Genomic DNA, 17150 nt, shown 5'->3' with positions numbered 1-17150 from the left:
CTCCTCCCCTTTTCTTCCACATCACCGATGCTTTCTGGACTCTCTCCCTTCCTCCTTTCCAGCTGGGAGACAGGAAAAGCGGTCCTGTTTGGGAACAGTAAAAGCAGGGCAAGGAAAGGAAGGAGCGGCAGAAAGGAGGGGTGAGTCGAGGACACAGGGGCAGCCCGAGAATGTGGAGGAGCCGGGTCCTGCGCGGTCTAAGCCAGGCTCGGCTCTCGTCCAGGAACTCGGACGCGGGCTCGCCGGCTCTCCGCGCGCGGGAAGTCGAGCCCAGGACGCCGCCTTCTGGCCGGCGCGCTGACCCGGTGCCCCGACTCGGAGCCTGCGGTCTGCCTGGATCTGTCCTAAACCTCGCGGGCTGGACCCGCGGCCTGAGTGGCTGGGTGTGTGCCAGAGGATACGGGACTAGGCCCAGCTCCGGGAACCTGGAAATGTGGCCCGCTTCTCAGTGGCTTCCTGTTCATGCGCTTGGGCCTAGTGGCCTAGTTGAAGAAGTGGAACCACAGCGTGAGCCGACAGGGCCTTACAGATCAGACGTCAAGCCCCCCTGACCTTACAGGGGAGGAAAGTGAGGCCTGCACTGGCCGAGCCACCCACTTAAGGCGGTGCGGTAGCCTAGAGGAGCGGCAGACTTCTCTTTCCCCATCCCCCGCCCCATCACTTGACGTTGCTGCCGGACCTCGGTAGAAACCCAAGACAAAACGGGGGCCCTTTGGAAAAAGTGAGATTTAGCGATCACTCTTACGTAGCCACTCTAAATATCTATCTAGATATTTACAAATGCACCTCCCCGGTAGGTAGAGTTCACTCAGAATTTACCCAACACCGTGCTTTGTGCTGGGGCCACATGCCACCTGTCTGTCTAGTATGGCTGCTCTTTCTCCCTTTTCACAAATCTAGCTCTTTTTCCTTCAGGTCTCTTCTGAAGTAGCCCCTCCTCAGAAATGCTTCCCTTTTCAGGCACCCTCATACCACGGTGATTTTTTCCTTTATAGCACTTAGGACGAAGAGATTATTTTACTTATGTATTTGTTTACTTGTTTGTTGTGTAGAATGTCAGCTCCATGGGAACCAGATCTTTTTTGCGTCTTCCTGTGCACCTATGCCACGCCCCCAGCGTTCCCCTCCTACCACCACCTTCACCCGGCCTCCGCCTCTGTAGGAGGGCATTAGGTTTTCTGTCCCACAGAGGAAGGGCCCTTTAGAAAGGGTTAGTTCATCCTGGAAGAAAAACGATGTCGGATGCCAGCATAGTGTCATTTAAAGATACTGGAGGAATGGAGTGGGGGCGGTGAGGCTTTCTTGGGCCTAGACAATGTAACTAGTTGTTGCAATAAAGCATGGTGGGGAAAGGAGAAAAGGCACATATTAAACATCTTTTGAAGTCGCTATCTATATCAGTCGGTTCTCCAGGGAAACAGAAACAATTGTGTGTGTGTGCGTGCCAGTACCACACATATGTATATGTATATACACACCGTCATGGGGTTGCTTAACAACAGGGATACATTCTCAGACATGTATCTTTAGGCGATTTCATTGTTGTGCAAACATCATATACAAACCTAGATGGTATAGTCTATTATACATCTAGGCTGTATGGTATGGTCTATTGCTCCTAGGCTACAAACCTGTACAACATGTTACTATACTGAATACTGTAGATAATTGTAACAAAATGTAGTTTTATATCTAAACATAGAAAAGGTAGTATGTTGTGCTACAACTTTAGGACATCACTAGGGGATAGGAATTTTTCACCTCCATTATAATCTTATGGGACACCACCAATATGTGACTGTGGTTGACTGAAGCATCGTTATCCAGCACATGACTGTGTGTGTTCATACAATTTTATATATACATACATTATGTGTCTACACACACATATGTGGGGGAGAGAAAGAGGGAGGGAGAGAGAAAGAGAGAGAGAAAGAGAAAGAGAGAAAATACTTATTTTAAGGAATTGTCTCAGAAGATGGTGGGGTTGACAAATTGGAGACCCAGGGAAGAGTTGTTGTTGCAAGACTTGAATCCAAAGGCAATCTGGAAGCAGAATTTCTTCTTCCTTGAGGGACCTCAGTCATTTCTCTTAAGCTCTTCAACTGCTTGGATGAGGACCACCCATATTATTGAGGATAATCTGCTTTTTAAAGTCTACTGACTTAAATGTTAATCACATCTAAAAAATACCTCCACAGCAATATTTAGACTGGTATTTGACTCAAACACTGGGTACCACAGCCTAGCCAAGTTGACATACCAAATTAACCGTCACATTATCCCATCATGCCTGAGGAGTTCTCTGACCCTCAGTTTTCTGAGGATCAAATTTAAATTGAGGGATCTATCTTTATTTATTGGACCCATATAGCTCAAAGTAGAATCATTTTCTCTCCACAGGAACTAGACCTAGGGATAAGGGTAATTGCTTATTTCAGAGGAATGCCATCTGTACAAGAGGATAATTATATAGTAAGCTCTCTGTTCAAAAAATGTAAATATTAAAATTTGAACATCTAAATTCCATCTTGGTTTCCCCCACTGCCGCTGCCCAATACCTGTTCTCTTTCAGTTGCAGTATGCAGGGGAATTCTAAGTTTAGTATTAGTCTCAGCAAAATACAATGGTGAAGATGACTCTCTAGCATAACAATGGGTATGTGGTATTCCAAATACTTCTGGAATTCGGAGTGACTTTTGGCTATGTGCTCTCCAAAAAATTAATAATGAAGAACTGAGCATGTACTTTCACTTATATTACTTATTTTATCCTCACAGTGGCCTTTCAAAATTGGGATGATTACTCCTGTTTTACAGGTGGAAAGAATGAGGCCTAGAAAGGCTCAAATCTTGAACACTTCATGGCCAGCAAGAGCCAGGGCTGGAATCATCAGGCAGGCCTTTGGGCTACAAGCCTTGTGCCTTTTCTGTTGTCCCAAAGGCCAGGGTCAATAGGGAGTGAGTTATCTGTGGGTCACTTATGCAGACAGAATCACTGAATATTGGAAGTTTTTGGGGTTCTCTTCCACTGGCCTAAAAACCTGAGTTAATTGAGTTTTTTTAAAAAGGGGTAAATAATTTTCTGTTTTAGATCAGCAAATTCATTCCATAGGCAGGGATAGGAGAGAAAAATCTTACTGAATATCCCTTGTCTTGTTCTCCTCCTCCCCCAACTTAATGTCCTATGACACTAGCTTTATCCCTTAGGTAACTCTTGATTATCCAAATTTCATGAGAAACTTTCCTAACATTGCACATGCTCAAACTCAAAACCCCAAAGTCATAAGAAAAAAGATACCATAAGCAAGAATAAAAAATAATTATTTGATCATATATGTCAAAAGATTAATTACTAGACTATATAAATAAATACATAATCCAGTAAAACAACAATCCAATAAAAAAGGCAAAGGATATAATAGTTTATAGTAGAATATGTGCAAATGGTAAAAAATAAAAAGATAATCTTACTCATTAATAAACAAATGTAAACAGAAACAATGGCATATAACCACAAGTGTGGCAGAAAGAAAAAAGACTACTTTGACAAAGTCAGGAAACAATCACTCTTACTATTACAACTTGGCGTAATTATTTTGAAAGGCAGCATTACAATATCTATCAAAACTGTATGAGAATATATGTACCCTTTGACTCAGCTATTCCACTATTTTAAGTATATAAAGACACACACAAATAATGTATGCAAATATATATACACATATATACTATATAGTATACATAGTTCGTATGTATGTTATATGTTTGTGTATATAATCTATATACTTACATACACCCTTTGACTCAGCAATTCTATTCCTATAACTCATGTATGAAACATATATATAATACATATCTTTATATACACATATGTACACACATATCTGTAAGTATGGGAAGATGTACACACATATGTACACATATATATACATACGTATATATGTATTTTAGGTATGGACACATTTGTATATATGGATAGATTTTATACCCACAGACACATTTAGATATGTAACTTCAGCTAAAGCAATTCACTCCTATATAAATTGCTACAGATAACTTGTATAAGTATGCAGAAATGTTTCTTTGTAGCAGTGTGTATTAGCAAACAAAGTGCAAGAAAGAGAAAAACGATTGACATGCTTGTGAGGAGACTGTTTTTTTTGTTGTTGTTAGGGCTCATTCACAAAATATAAAACTGTGCAGCCATAAACAATAATGAAGTACATCTATATGCACTGACAATGGAAGTTGTCAAAGATCTATTGCTAATTAAAGAAAGCAAATGACAGAATAGTATGATCCCATTCATGTTTTCCAAATATGCATGCTGGGGGAGAGATGTTTGCAATTACATGTACTTATATTTCTGGAAGGATAATTAAATATTTGTAATAGTGGTTACGTTTGGGTAGTAAGAATGAGGGTGGGAAAAATTTCAGATTTTTGCTTACTACTTTTTGCTTTCTGGACTGTTTGAAAGTTTACCATGAGCAAGAATTATTAAATAACAACCACAGCAATACTGGGGCTCAAACCTAGAGATTCTAATTTTGTAGACCTGTAGCTGATCAACAAGTCTAAATGTTAAAACATCCTCATGGGTGATTCTGACATGGAGCCAGGATTGAGAAACAATTTTCTCAAATGGAAGGGGTTTTAAACTTGTTGCCCTCAAATGACTACTGAGGCAAACACCATTCTTATAGACATAAAACATACTTGGGAGCAAATGTATAATAAAGTGATATGCTTCCCTAGAAAGGGGACGATCTTAAATCTGTTTATGGTGGTATTTAAACATATTAGAAACTATTAATTTTGGAATAGTCTTACTGTGATAAGTCTAACTATCAAAGGCGGTCCAGAGATTAGCAAATAATAGAGGATGATCAAATGTTTTTCAGAAAATATTATAGGTGGCACTTTGGCAGGAGATTCTGAGAATGGTGTAAGGGCAACTCTGAGCCCTAGGAAAGGTGATAGAGCTTAGAAACTCAGAACTCAGATGGAATGAGGAGCCATGCCATATACATCTTTCCAACAGTCACCCTCCAGAAGAAAACTCTGTGTTGACAATAATCTGCTGACTTGTCTGTGGGTTTGTGAACAGAATAAACTGTTTCTTCTTTTATGTTTGTGTATTATTGCTTATAAATATATTCTAAAATATATAATAACAAACAATAACAGTACTTGCAGCTTAATTAAAGAAAAAATGCAAGTATCTTATTTATACTGAGAGAAGAGAGAAACCTGAAGAACAATGGATTATCCTTACATATTTGGTTTGGGATTACATTGAGAGCTACCTAAATACCAGACACTCATTCTTGGTCCTGACTCCTACTCTGTTATCCATAGCTCAGTACCTAGTATCTGGTGCAGAAAGAAGTGGACTGGAATTATCAGGAAGACCCAGTTTTTAGCCAAGACTAAAAGGTTTTAGCCAAGGGGATGGAAGAATTTGTGCATAGATAGAAGGCAGATGGGAATTTGTTTAAAATGGAATGGAGACCCAGAGGTCACATAAGACAGGGTTCAGAGGAAGTAGCCCCAGCAGCATAATAATAGAGAACATTGATAATGAGAGGATAGATAGATTATGCATTTGGGGAGGAGGCCAAATATGAGAAATAAGACATGGTTTACTTACTGTAATTGGTCTTAAAGTTTTGAGTGGAACTCTGTTGTAAAATATTTTCTGTGCCAGAGCTGACTCCATATATCTACTGGAAGTCTAATGCCAGGGGCTTCTGAGTGTGAAGTGGATTAATAGGTGTTTGGGGTCCTTTGTAAACTTCTAGTGTAATGTGAATAGCTGTGAGGTAGTCAGCGTGTCATCTTAATACATTGTTCTTAGTTCTTTTTCCAGCAAACTATTTGTTTTACATTTAGTTCACACCGCAAATTAGTAAGTCAGGCTTGGTGCTTTTTGACCCATACATTAATTTACATTACTGTGCTTAATGTACAATCCGTGCCAATTACATATTATTAATTAGTGGCACTAGTATTAGTTCAAATTTTCTTTTATTATGTAATTAATAGGGCCTATATGTGAAAGTTACTGTGTTTCTGTAAAATGAAGTATTTTTTTCCTTATGCAAAGAATGACATTAAAATCTTCTGAGTAGGGAATTTAAGAGGCAAGAAAGGAGTAATTTCATTTGGATAGCTGAAATTGAGAAAAGTTTTATAGCAACTTTTCAGGTATGAAGGATAGTAGTAGAGATGTTACGTGAGTTAGCACTCATATATTGAATTAGTTAAGGAACCAATGTGGGAATCTAGGTCTTCTATCTTCCAGTCAAGTCCTAGTTTCACTTTTCTTCATTCCCTGTTTCTTTCCTGTCGTTATAAGTAGAATAGGAAGATATGGAAAGTATTGAGGCTCAACTGTTGTTGCCCCTTCAAGTAATTTCTAAAATTAAAATTGTCTTATTTTCATATATATGTGATTGTGTATCTAGGTATCTCTTTGTAGCTTAGTAATTGAACACTGTGAACTACACCAACCTAAGCATTATTCTCCAAGTTTTCCTCAAATAACTAGACAGTTTCTGTTAATACTGAAAATCTAGTAAACGTGTCAGAATTTGGTTATGATTAGTTGCTGACATAAAACATGAGGGCAGACCTCACTGTACTTGCTAAGATACTGGCTTTCACATTTGCCCCAGAAGGCAGTTCACATGAGTGCTTCTTCAGATAATGTCTGTAAGTTTTGCATATCATTAGTTCTACTTGCTCCACTTTTGATAGAGTGGCAATGTATTGAACATTGTAAAAATTATGCTCTATGATTTAAAAAATCCATCTCTGGTAAAGCATAAAAAGAAAATGAGTATATGTTTCACTGTTTAAAATAATTGAGGGAGTAATTATACAATCAGCAAAAAGAAAAAAAGAACCCTACTGACTATTACATATCAATGCACACAGTGTGTTAATATTTTCAAAAAAGGGAGGGCAATCTCAATGTAAGTGTAAATGAAATTAGTTTTTGTATGTATTTGCTGAAGATCAGTTACCTAGCTTCATACGATAAATTATTTGGTGCTGGTCACAATATTGTGCTTGCCATATTAGGGAAATAAAATATCATGAAAGTATTCCTAAGTATACATTTTCCCAGAGGCGTTTGGAGTTTTATCAGTCTTGAGCTCTCCTCTTGAAACTGTTTCATTCCTTAGTTATGAAATTACTAATTTTAACCATTTAAGGCACAGGAAATTTTACATAGATTTTGCTTTAACAGCAAAACATCCTTTAAAAAATTCATCCACTTAGGTGAAAAATAAAAGACAAAAATGAAGCCAAATGAATGTTATTAAATTTATAAATTTATTTAACTTTCTAGATCTTCTTGGAATAAAATGTCAGGTAGTAGAATTTGTACAAACCTTGGTAATGTCTTAGGTTTAGATACGAACTTAACAGGTATATTTAATTTTCTGTAATTCCACAATGGAGCCAGAAGCAGGACTCATGAAATAGTAACTATATGTTTTTGCATGTATCCTTCAAAGTGAAATCCTTAACAAATTTAACAGTATATATTAGGCTGCTGATGAAACAGCTAAACCTGTCTGCCAGGTGGCTTCGAAAATGGAATTAATTTTTACATGGCACTGGTAAGTTACTATTTCAATACAACCAGGTGGTAATTGATACCCAATAATGTTTTAGGTTTGCTTTATATCAAAAAAACTAACAAAAACAACAAAAAAAAACAGTGTAATATAGTACTGCGGGATCCACAATAACATTTTCTTTAGTTTCCCTTAATATCGTTGTCATTAGGAAAGATTCCACAAGTTATTTAAACTAGAAATGAAGTAACATGTTTCATATCTATTTCAAGGGATAATTTTTCATGACCCAGTATAATGCAACTAGCAAATTTAAACATCTTGGAATTTAAGATATAGAGGTCAAATTAAGGGATTTTATAAACCAAATGGGAGACTTTAAATTATCAACTGACTTCTTTTATATAGAATGTTTTCTAGTAATTGTAAAATACTAGAACTTTAAAAATATTATTCTTGTAGCCTCTAATGGTTGAGTGCTTAAGTGATAACTAGAAATATATTTTCTGTCCCTGTGTTTCAGTTTGAAAATGGAGGTTCCATTATCTTTGTTCCAAAAATTTGGGTTTTTATAGGTGTGTTGGGGGGGGGGGTGTTATTCTCCATATTGTTGACATTTTAAAATAGTTTTCAAACAAGCTGTTTACATTTACTAGAAGTTAGAGAAAGAAAAGCCACCTTAGGAACTTACAAGGGAGATCAGTGTGTATTTCTGCTTTTTTTTTTTTAAAGTTATCTTCATGTGTATCATTCATGATTTTGGAGGACAAGCTGGTGCAATGGGAAGAAAAGAAAGACAACCATAATCAGCTTTGGAACTAGATGCACTTACTTTGTGCATCCATGGAATGAATATCTTGTAACCTTTGGCAAGTTACTTGATATTTCTTTGCCTCATTGTCCTCATCTGGGAAACAATAGCTATCTCTCAGGTTTAAATATTAAATTAACAAATATATTTTAATGCATACCTGGTACAGATTATGTGTCAATAAACATATCCTTTCCCCAATAACATATGCTCTGATTCTCAACGAATTTTCCCCAGTAATATGTTCATTTTGGGAATAGGAATTGGTGGAGAAGTAAAGATTTGTGTATTCAACTCAAATGTACTCCTTCTTATAAGTCTCCACTCTCAAATTACTTGTTTCTGTTCCTTTTTTCTCTTTTAAATGTGTATCTAGTAGAATGAGCATTTAGAAGCATAATATATGTATACATTTTGTGTTTAATTTTCTATGGCATAAGTAAGCAGTTTTTATGAATTGCTGGTATTGCTTATGAGCAATTATTACAAACGTTGAGAGAAGGGAACCCCTGTGAACTTTTAACATTTTTCAGGAGTTAGTGGTAAATCCATGAACATGTATTTTTAAACCAAATTACCCACCTCTTGGAGTTCAATCTCTGTTAATTCTTTATTAAAGCAGTGAAGTATCAGTTGTTCCAATGATATAATGATCAAGCAACCCTGGAAATTAAATCCCAAAGCAGTGCACCTTTAGTTTGTTCAGTGATAGTAGGACATCCCATGAGCCATCATATATTTTCAAGTTTTTATACTCACTCTATTTTTTCAGCAATCTTTTGGGAAATATCCCAAGATAATTTACTGCATAAGTGCATCTATCTTCTAAAAGACATTTGGAATATTTCTTAGTCTGACCTCTGCACCCTGAGACACTCTATAAAGAAAACAATCAGAAAAATTTAACAAAGAAATAAATAGGTTAAGAAGAAAGCAATCTAGGCGTTTGCACTGAGTTTGCAACAGTGCCACTGCTACATTTAAGAGCTGTAGTTCTTCACATTTTAACTGAGAGCCACTAGTTATAATGTTACCTAAAATCTCCCCATTAAATAAGACAGTTGCTGAACAACTAAAAAGTACAAAATATCACAAAATCAAAAAGTAGCAAGTCATAAGGGGATTTCCGCATCCTAGCATGTGTATGTGTGTGTGTGTGTATGAAAGAAAACGTTACAGTTAACCGTTACAATTGCTCTCACTCCACTCCACCACCTCATCCTGTGTAGTCTGCCTCCGGAACCGGCGGGAATCTCTCCTCAGTGTAGTAAGAGCAAAGGCCAGCACCCTGTGCAAAGGTGCTCTGCAGTGTCGTGATCCAGGGATTTTAGCATCTGTCGTCGCTTGCACATCCTCTCTAACCCCTCTGCTATCTGGTGGAGTTGGGCGCGGGTCTCCAGGGCTTCCAGAGAGTGTCGTTTCGCATGTGACTTGCCATGCGCTCAAACTAAAGCGCCGCCGGGGACTTACTGAAGCCCACCTCGGCCCTCGTCCACTTTGTCCTCAGTCTTCAGGTTTTCCTTTCTGCCGCTAGGGCCTAAGTTGTGGGTTCACCATAACTCCTCAGCAAACATTGGAGTGAACGCATCGACTGCCCTCACCCAAGTGCTAATCACTGCCTTCTCCCACTCAGCGCTGGAGTGGGAGATTCATCCATCGGAAGATTTGTAGCCACCAGGGCCGGTCAAGGATTTCATATGCACTTTCCCTCAGAAAACCCTGAAAAGCAAACGACCCCTGGAATGTCACACACTCCTAAATATCCCTGGAAATCCGCTTCTCTGTGTTTCGCTTCATGGTGAGTGTCGAGGGCCAGACAAGACAAAGAAAAATATGTATGGAAGGTTATTCCCGGTCGGCTCCTCCTTCCTGTGAGTCTCAGACAGGCTTGCAGGCTTACAGGCTTTCCGCCACTCCCCGTTGGCAGCCTTCATCGAATTAGGTGGGTGGGAGTGGGAAATTGGGTAAGAAAATAAAGTCGTCGTGGGCGGCTGGGGAACCTGGCGTCAGTCCCCCGTGGCCGCCCGCAGGTACCCTGCAACGTCGCGGTGGCCCCGCTCCTCGGCCAGGTCCACGGGCAGACGACCCCAGGCATCGCGCACGTCCAGCCGCGCCCCGGCCCGGTGCAGCACCACCAGCGTGTCCAGGAAGCCCTCCCGGGCAGCATCATGCACCGGTCGGGTAAGAGTGGCGGGGTCTGCGCAGTTGGGCTCCGCGCCGTGGAGCAGCAGCAGCTCCGCCACACGGGCGCTGCCCATCATCATGACCTGCCAGAGAGAGCAGAGTGGTCAGAGCCAGGGTGGGGGCAGGTATGGGAGATGCCGGCCGGGGCAAGGCAGGTGGAGCCATTTAAAGAAACACCTATTTGTAAAGTTTTCACCCAGTGCAGAGGTGTTCAGGTCTCTGGTGTCTGGTGTTTCTTCATTTGCTGATGCAGTCCGTTTTCCCACCCCACCTTCAGGTTATACTCTACTCAGTACAAATTAAATGCCATTTTATTCTCTAAACGTGCAGAGACAAGAAAGTTGATGGTAAAGTGATGATCATCATTATGGAAAAACGAATCTTGATTTCCATTGGAACATGGGAATCTATTTTGTTAAATGATTTATGGGCAGAGTTAAATTTATTCGGCTTTTAAAGTTTTAAATTATTTGCCTTGCTGACCCCTCCTCCATAATCCAGGTCTACAGATATTTATTAGGTAGTCAACTACTGTTTTTTAGAAGTTGGGAGTAATGGTTTAGGGGAGAAAATAAACAACTAAGTTTTTTTTTCTTTCTTTCTTTTTTTTTAAAATTTATTTAGTTCTCATAGCAAATCCCGTGTGGAAGGCTTTTGTTTGTCATGTGTCTGTGCTCATAACTGGATTGTAGTGTGATAATTTGAGCCAAAGTTGGAGATTAGAAGGGGAAAGTAAATTAAATCATGCAAAATCTTATAAAATTATAATAAATGATTTTTCCTTAACAGTTCATCATTTTAAATTTAGACTGTAATATTTTTAATGTAACATAAAACTAACTGTATTTATACACTACAGGATTTTATAATAGCTAAGATTTAAAAATGTTAAACAGTAAATATTTTGCTATATAAAAAGAGCTTGGGCCAGGCACAGTGGCTTATACCTGTAATCCCAGCACTTTGGGAGGCCAAAGCAGGCAGATCACCTGAGGTCAGGAGTTCGAGACCAGCCTGGCCAACATGGTGAAATCCCTCTCTACTACAAAAAAAAAAAAAAAAAAAAAAATTAGCTGGGCACAGTGGGGCGTGCCTGTAGTCCCAGCAACTCAGGAGGCTGAGGCAGGAGAATCGCTTGCATGCTGGAAGAGGTTGCAGTGAGCTGAGATTGCACCACTGCACTCCAGCTTGTCCGACAGAGTGAGGCCTCATCTCAAAAAAATAAAATAAAATAAAATAAATAAATAAATAAATAGAGCTCAGATGTTAGCAGTCAATCAGGATGATACATAACTTAGAAAAAATGATGTTTTGCAGGAGTAATCCTATAGCAGCCATTTGTGTACATGAACATTATGAAAACATTTGCTGTCATATTTTAAGTTAATTATAAGACAATTTTTGGTAACTAAATGTCTAAAATCGAGTTATCTGTTATGGGTTTATGTACTTTAAAATATACCATTTAATTGAAAGGCAGTATACTTCTCATGTTTTGTTGGCTTGTTTCATTAATATTAGAAATGTTCATTTCATCTCTTAAAAACCATGATAAGTTATATCTACTAGTGATGTAAGGATATTTTACATAGAAAAAAGAGGGGAAAATAGCTGTTCTTAGTATTTCAGAAAATGGTGAATTACATATATAACTTGTTTTTATAATTATTAATAGAATTTTAAGTTTTTTAAGAAGCACTTTACAATATTTTTGTTCCTTTAAAAATCCCTTGTTATACCATTATTCTAAGAATTCAAAAGAAATGAACACTTCTTTAAAATCTACACTATTAACAAGATCCCTTAATATTAGCTTAGTTTTGGAGGGTGATAGTGAGGTGAGTACTGAATATGACCAATAGCCAACGGTAAAGTACAAAAGCGTTGTCCTAGATTGTAAAAGAAATAAAAAATATCAGTACTAATTAAAGCAGGATTCATAGTTAAACTTGAGTAAGTGTATTTTAACAGTGAAGATAAGGATGCATTATTTATGAAGATCCTTTGTCATTCAAAAAGGACCTAACAGTTGCTGCAGGAATATTTTTGTAATCTGGGCACTGAGTATGATAATTAAAGAATGAGAAACCTATAGAACTATATATTTTTTCTCTTCTGCATCACTCATAAGACACTGCTAACATAAAAGGAACTAAGTACTGTGGTTGAGGAATCCCGTCTCATTCTCAATTAGCCTCTATGAGAAAACAATACAACAGATTTCATATAGTAGCTTAGAAGTTTACATTGATTTTTTCCATGTACTATGATTTTGTAGAATTCCTTAAATCCAATCTAGAATGTGTAACTTATAGTTTACTTATCTTTATCGTTGAAAGCAGACAGACAAGATAATCTTCCTCGCTAAATAACCTTTCCTTTTCTCCTTTTCTCCCCAATTCAGTCTATTCCTTGCATCCCTGATCATGAGATGGCAGAACAAAAACCACTAAAAAAAGCTTAAAGAGTGGGTTTTTCAATGTCTCTCTTTAGGATTTTTGCTGGGTCAAAGCCTGTTTTACGCATGGAATGCACACCTCCGGCCAACGGAGACTCCTGTACAAATCTACATCGGCGATCTAGGTTCCAGCCCCGATCCGCGGAGGCCGCGCCCCGCATTCGCGCGCCCCCTGCCGGCGAGGCCCTGGGGCCCCAGCTACCTGGATCGCGCGCCTCCCGAAGCGGTTGACTCCGTTGGGATCCGCGCCGGCTTCCAGGAGCTGTCGCACCTTCTCCACTAGTCCCCGCGCCGCGGCGCTGGCCAGGCCCTCATCGCCGCCCCCACTGGGCATGCCCTTGTTCTCCTCGCGCATTCCGCAGCCCCCAGACGCGCAGCGGCCCGGATAATCCACTGTTGGCTGTAAACTTAACGACACTCCTCCTTCTTTCCCACGCTGCTCCGGCGCACTCTCTCCTTCCTAAGAGAGCTGGGCTCAGCTTCATTACCCTCCCGTCGTCCTTTTGCGGCTTGGGGCCCCGTGCAATGGCCGAGCGGCCGGTCGTTAGCTCCGGGCTTTTCCTGGCGCTCAAGAACCAGCGGGCGCGCCTGGATTGCTTCTGGGAAAAAGCGCCTAGCGCGGCCGCAGCCGAGCCGCTCTGGCCGCAGGGTGCGGACGCGTCGCGGAGTGCTCACTGCCCCGCCTCGCTGTGGCAGAGTGGGGAGCCAGCCGGCAAAGAATTCCGTTTTCAGCTGGGCCAAGGGGCCGGCGTCTCCCCACCCCCTTAGGCTCCGCCCCCTGTCCGCTGTGCTCGCCGGGAGGCCAGGCCCTGGCCGACGCGTCACGAGGGCGGGGAAGCCGGCCCAAAGGTGCTGGGACGCATGCGCCAGAGACTGGGCCACTGAGCCGCCAGGAATGCCGGCTGCACTTCTGGCTGGATGTCCAGTAAAGCCAAGGATAATATTTTGGGAATGTTGACCACTGCCCTCAGCTCCTAATCCCCAGTAGGCGGAGCAGAGGATTTCTGTTCCTTCAGCCTTAGGCCAGTTGGTTTCACTGTGGAGACGTTGGTGGCTCCCTTGTGGCCGAGAGAAAGGCATTCAAAAGAACTCCGTCTTTCTTAAGATGTCTGAAAGCGACAGCTCTGCACCTGTCATACAAGTTAAATTCATCCCCAGGCGGAACTTTGGCTTCACAAGTTTCATAAGTTGTATCAACCTTAGCAATTTTCTCTTGGATGTGTCTTTCTATTTGAATTAGTCAACCATAAAAATAGAGAAAAATCCCGAGAATCATGTTTTGCATGTGCTTTTTAATTCTTTCCATTTTTGCATTATGGATACAACCCTTAAAAGAGAAAAACACTAGTTCGAGATTGAGAGTGGCAATCTGGCGCACATAAGACAAAAAAAATTATACTTTAAGAATCTGAGATCCCAGTTTCATCATATTTGTACAGTAAATCTTTGTTTGCACTCTTACCTATTTAAACCCACTTTGTCAAGTATCTTATTTTTATTTATCATGAGTAATAAAGCAAATTTATGCAGTAATAATGAAACATCATAAGAGAGGGGTGTGGTGCTGCGCTTGTCATTAAACAGGCTGAACCTGTCATTAAATTCTCTTCTGAAGATTAAATGCCAAGTGCTTTTTTTCCTTCCTAATCTTCCTAGGTGAGTTTGAATCAACATTTATTACTTTAAATACTTAAAACATTTCAGCGGATGCTACACTGGATAGAAAGAGAACCACAAGTTACGGATTTGCTGCCTAAAAACTTTGGTGAGGAACTACATAAGTGGACCTCTCCTAAAAGTGAACAATTTTTGTTTACAGAATCATTTTGTTTCGGAGTGCTGAGGAAGACAAAGTCTTAACAGGAGGGCAATTGCTTGTATATTGCAAAATGAGAGTCTTCACATGTTTTTTTTTAGGATACCTTAGCTCTGACTCCTCATCCCCCAAATCCCTGTAGAATTAAAAAAAGCTCTTTCTTTTAAAGGCAGTGGGGCCCATGGAAGTGGTGGTTAGGGCTGAAAATCTACTGACAGAGCCTCAACAGAGCTGAAATTCACCTGGACAGGGAAGGGAACCGGGTAGCATTAATAACAATTTCTTTTTCTTTCCTCTCCAACCCCCATTTCCTAGTCTTCAGTTTCTTAATTTCTCTACCTTTTACTCTTATGCTCTTGCTTTGACCTTTGAGTTTCTCTGAAATTTATCAGAAAAGTTAGGACCAGATAGTCTGAGCCAATTCCTGAGCCATTTTCTTAGGTAGTAAATATGTCTGAAAAATGAAAGCTGTTTGGAGTTGATAAGGAAATGGAAGATAATGTTTTTCTTTGAGGGGGACATAAAGAATGGTGATAGGGAAAGAACAAATGACTAAGTAGAATGACTGAGAATCTTCCATGAGGCAGATGTGTGCGCTTCGCGAAGCAAGTTGACTGAATGAAAAACAACTTTGGGTAGGGAAAATGTTGCTGGGGGCATTCGCGCTTACTAGCACCACGGACAGCGCTTTGCTTATACGCATGCCTGGGTGGTCCTAACCAGCTCCAGACAGAATTCTAAAGCTTCACACTTGATCTTCCAAAGCCCCTTTTCTCCCTTCAAATAGAAAGGACATTGTGGAAGCTCAATGAATTTCTTTGAAAAACCAACCTGCTCAACCTGGTTTTCAAATATGATTGGATTTTATCTAATATTCTCTGTATAAAGAATATTATATAGTCTATATTTGGAAGAAGAGAAATCAAACTTATTGTGTACTCTGTACCAAGTGCTGTACAACTGTTGTTTCATTTAACACTCATAAAACTCCTCTGTGGCATGTGTCCATATTTCAATTTTACAGACAAGCCAAAAGGATCAGAGAAGTTGAGTGACTTGTATACTAGCTAATCATTGTTGGAGGTGGGTATAACTTTTGCGACTTCAGAGTCTTTTTACCCTTTATACTACATAGTGGTTTTTTTTTTTTTAGCAGCTGTCATGGTAGGCTTAACTGGAAAAAAGTAATAAACTGGCTTATAATTATTTTTCAGTCTACACTGTGTTTTCCAGATGGCTCACCTCACAGCACACCCTTAACAGACTTCAAAGATGACATTTCACATGTAATACAATAGCACATTTGTCTTGGACAATAGAGTGAGATTATGAAACATTTTACCTCTCTTTGAAACCCAGCTGTCTCTAGGGTGAAACACAACCTGTTGTTAATGCTTTAAACACATTTAAAAGATGAAGCGGATGGGAACATAGTGGGCAGCTGAAACTTGGAATTGTCAGAGCCATGTCTTTTAATAAGGTGGAGAATTTATAATTGAGAAGAAAGAGAAAGTTAATGGTAAATTGGCATAGAATTTTGGAGGTCAGTAGAAGGGAATGAGTGGTATCCATTCCAATGTTGCACGTAACTCAGATCACTAGTTTTATATTCTAGTTGGTGAAATTGTCTGTATATGACCTTGATATAAAAGTATGAATAGATCCGCCATCCTCTTTTTCTTCAGCGAGGCAGCCAAGCTGCAGACACAGAGATGCAGATCTTTGTGAAGACCCTCACGGGCAAGACCATCACCCTTGAGGTCGAGCCCAGTGACACCATTGAGAATGTCAATGCCAAAATTCAAGACAAGGAGGGTATCCCACCTGACCAGCAGCGTCTGATATTTGCCGGCAAACAGCTGGAGGATGGCTGCACTCTCTCAGACTACAACATCCAGAAACAGCCCACCCTGCACCTGGTGCTGTGCCTGCGAGGTGGCATTATTGAGCCTTCACTCTGCCAGCTTGCCTAGAAATACAACTGAAACAAGATGATCTGCCATAAGTGCTATGCTCGCCTGTACCCCTGTGCTGTCAATTGCCGCAAGAAGAAGTGTGGCCACACCAACAACCTGCGCCCCAAGAAGAAGGTCAAATAAGGCTCTTCCTTCCTCAGAGGGCAGCCTCCTGCCCAGGCCCCATGGCCCTGGAGCCTCAATAAAGTGTCCCTTTCATTGACTGGAAAAAAAAATGTATGAATAGAACTAGTTGACTGGCCAAGAGAAACAGCGACCTAAACTTGCCCTCATTTATGTGCACTTTTGCATATGGTTAGGTCTAAGATAGT

General features: G+C 40.1%; 2 protein-coding genes across 2 annotated transcripts in view; one reads left to right on the top strand and one right to left on the bottom strand.

Annotated features, from left to right (window-relative positions):
- LOC100936862 (ubiquitin-like) overlaps window positions 1–17150 on the top strand; it is an 18495-nt gene extending 1345 nt beyond the window's left edge. Inside the window, 1 exon segment of the mRNA XM_063714180.1 lies at window positions 16549–17150. Within this exon segment, the coding sequence (XP_063570250.1) occupies window positions 16576–16962 (387 nt within the window). The 5' untranslated portion in view covers window positions 16549–16575 and the 3' untranslated portion in view covers window positions 16963–17150.
- CDKN2B (cyclin dependent kinase inhibitor 2B) lies at window positions 7328–14328 on the bottom strand. Its single transcript, XM_002819734.5, has 2 exons — window positions 13250–14328; window positions 7328–10672 (listed from the first exon to the last, which is right to left on the bottom strand). Exons 1-2 carry the CDS (start codon window positions 13400–13402, stop codon window positions 10412–10414), a joined length of 414 nt encoding a protein of 137 aa, XP_002819780.1. The 5' UTR covers window positions 13403–14328; the 3' UTR covers window positions 7328–10411.

Source organism: Pongo abelii, chromosome 13, assembly GCF_028885655.2.
Source record: "Pongo abelii isolate AG06213 chromosome 13, NHGRI_mPonAbe1-v2.0_pri, whole genome shotgun sequence".
Taxonomy (NCBI): Eukaryota; Metazoa; Chordata; class Mammalia; order Primates; family Hominidae; genus Pongo; species Pongo abelii.
Note: the sequence above shows the minus strand (reverse complement) of the source record. Positions and strands in the feature narration are given on the sequence as shown.

Bases quoted from the DNA above. Each gene is read 5' to 3' on its own strand.
- CDKN2B (XM_002819734.5), bottom strand. From the start codon at position 13,402: ATGCGCGAGGAGAACAAGGGCATGCCCAGTGGGGGCGGCGATGAGGGC. The intron at 10,673-13,249 runs GTAGCTGGGGCC...TCTCTCTGGCAG, and splicing joins TCGGGAGGCGCGCGATCCAG to GTCATGATGATGGGCAGCGC.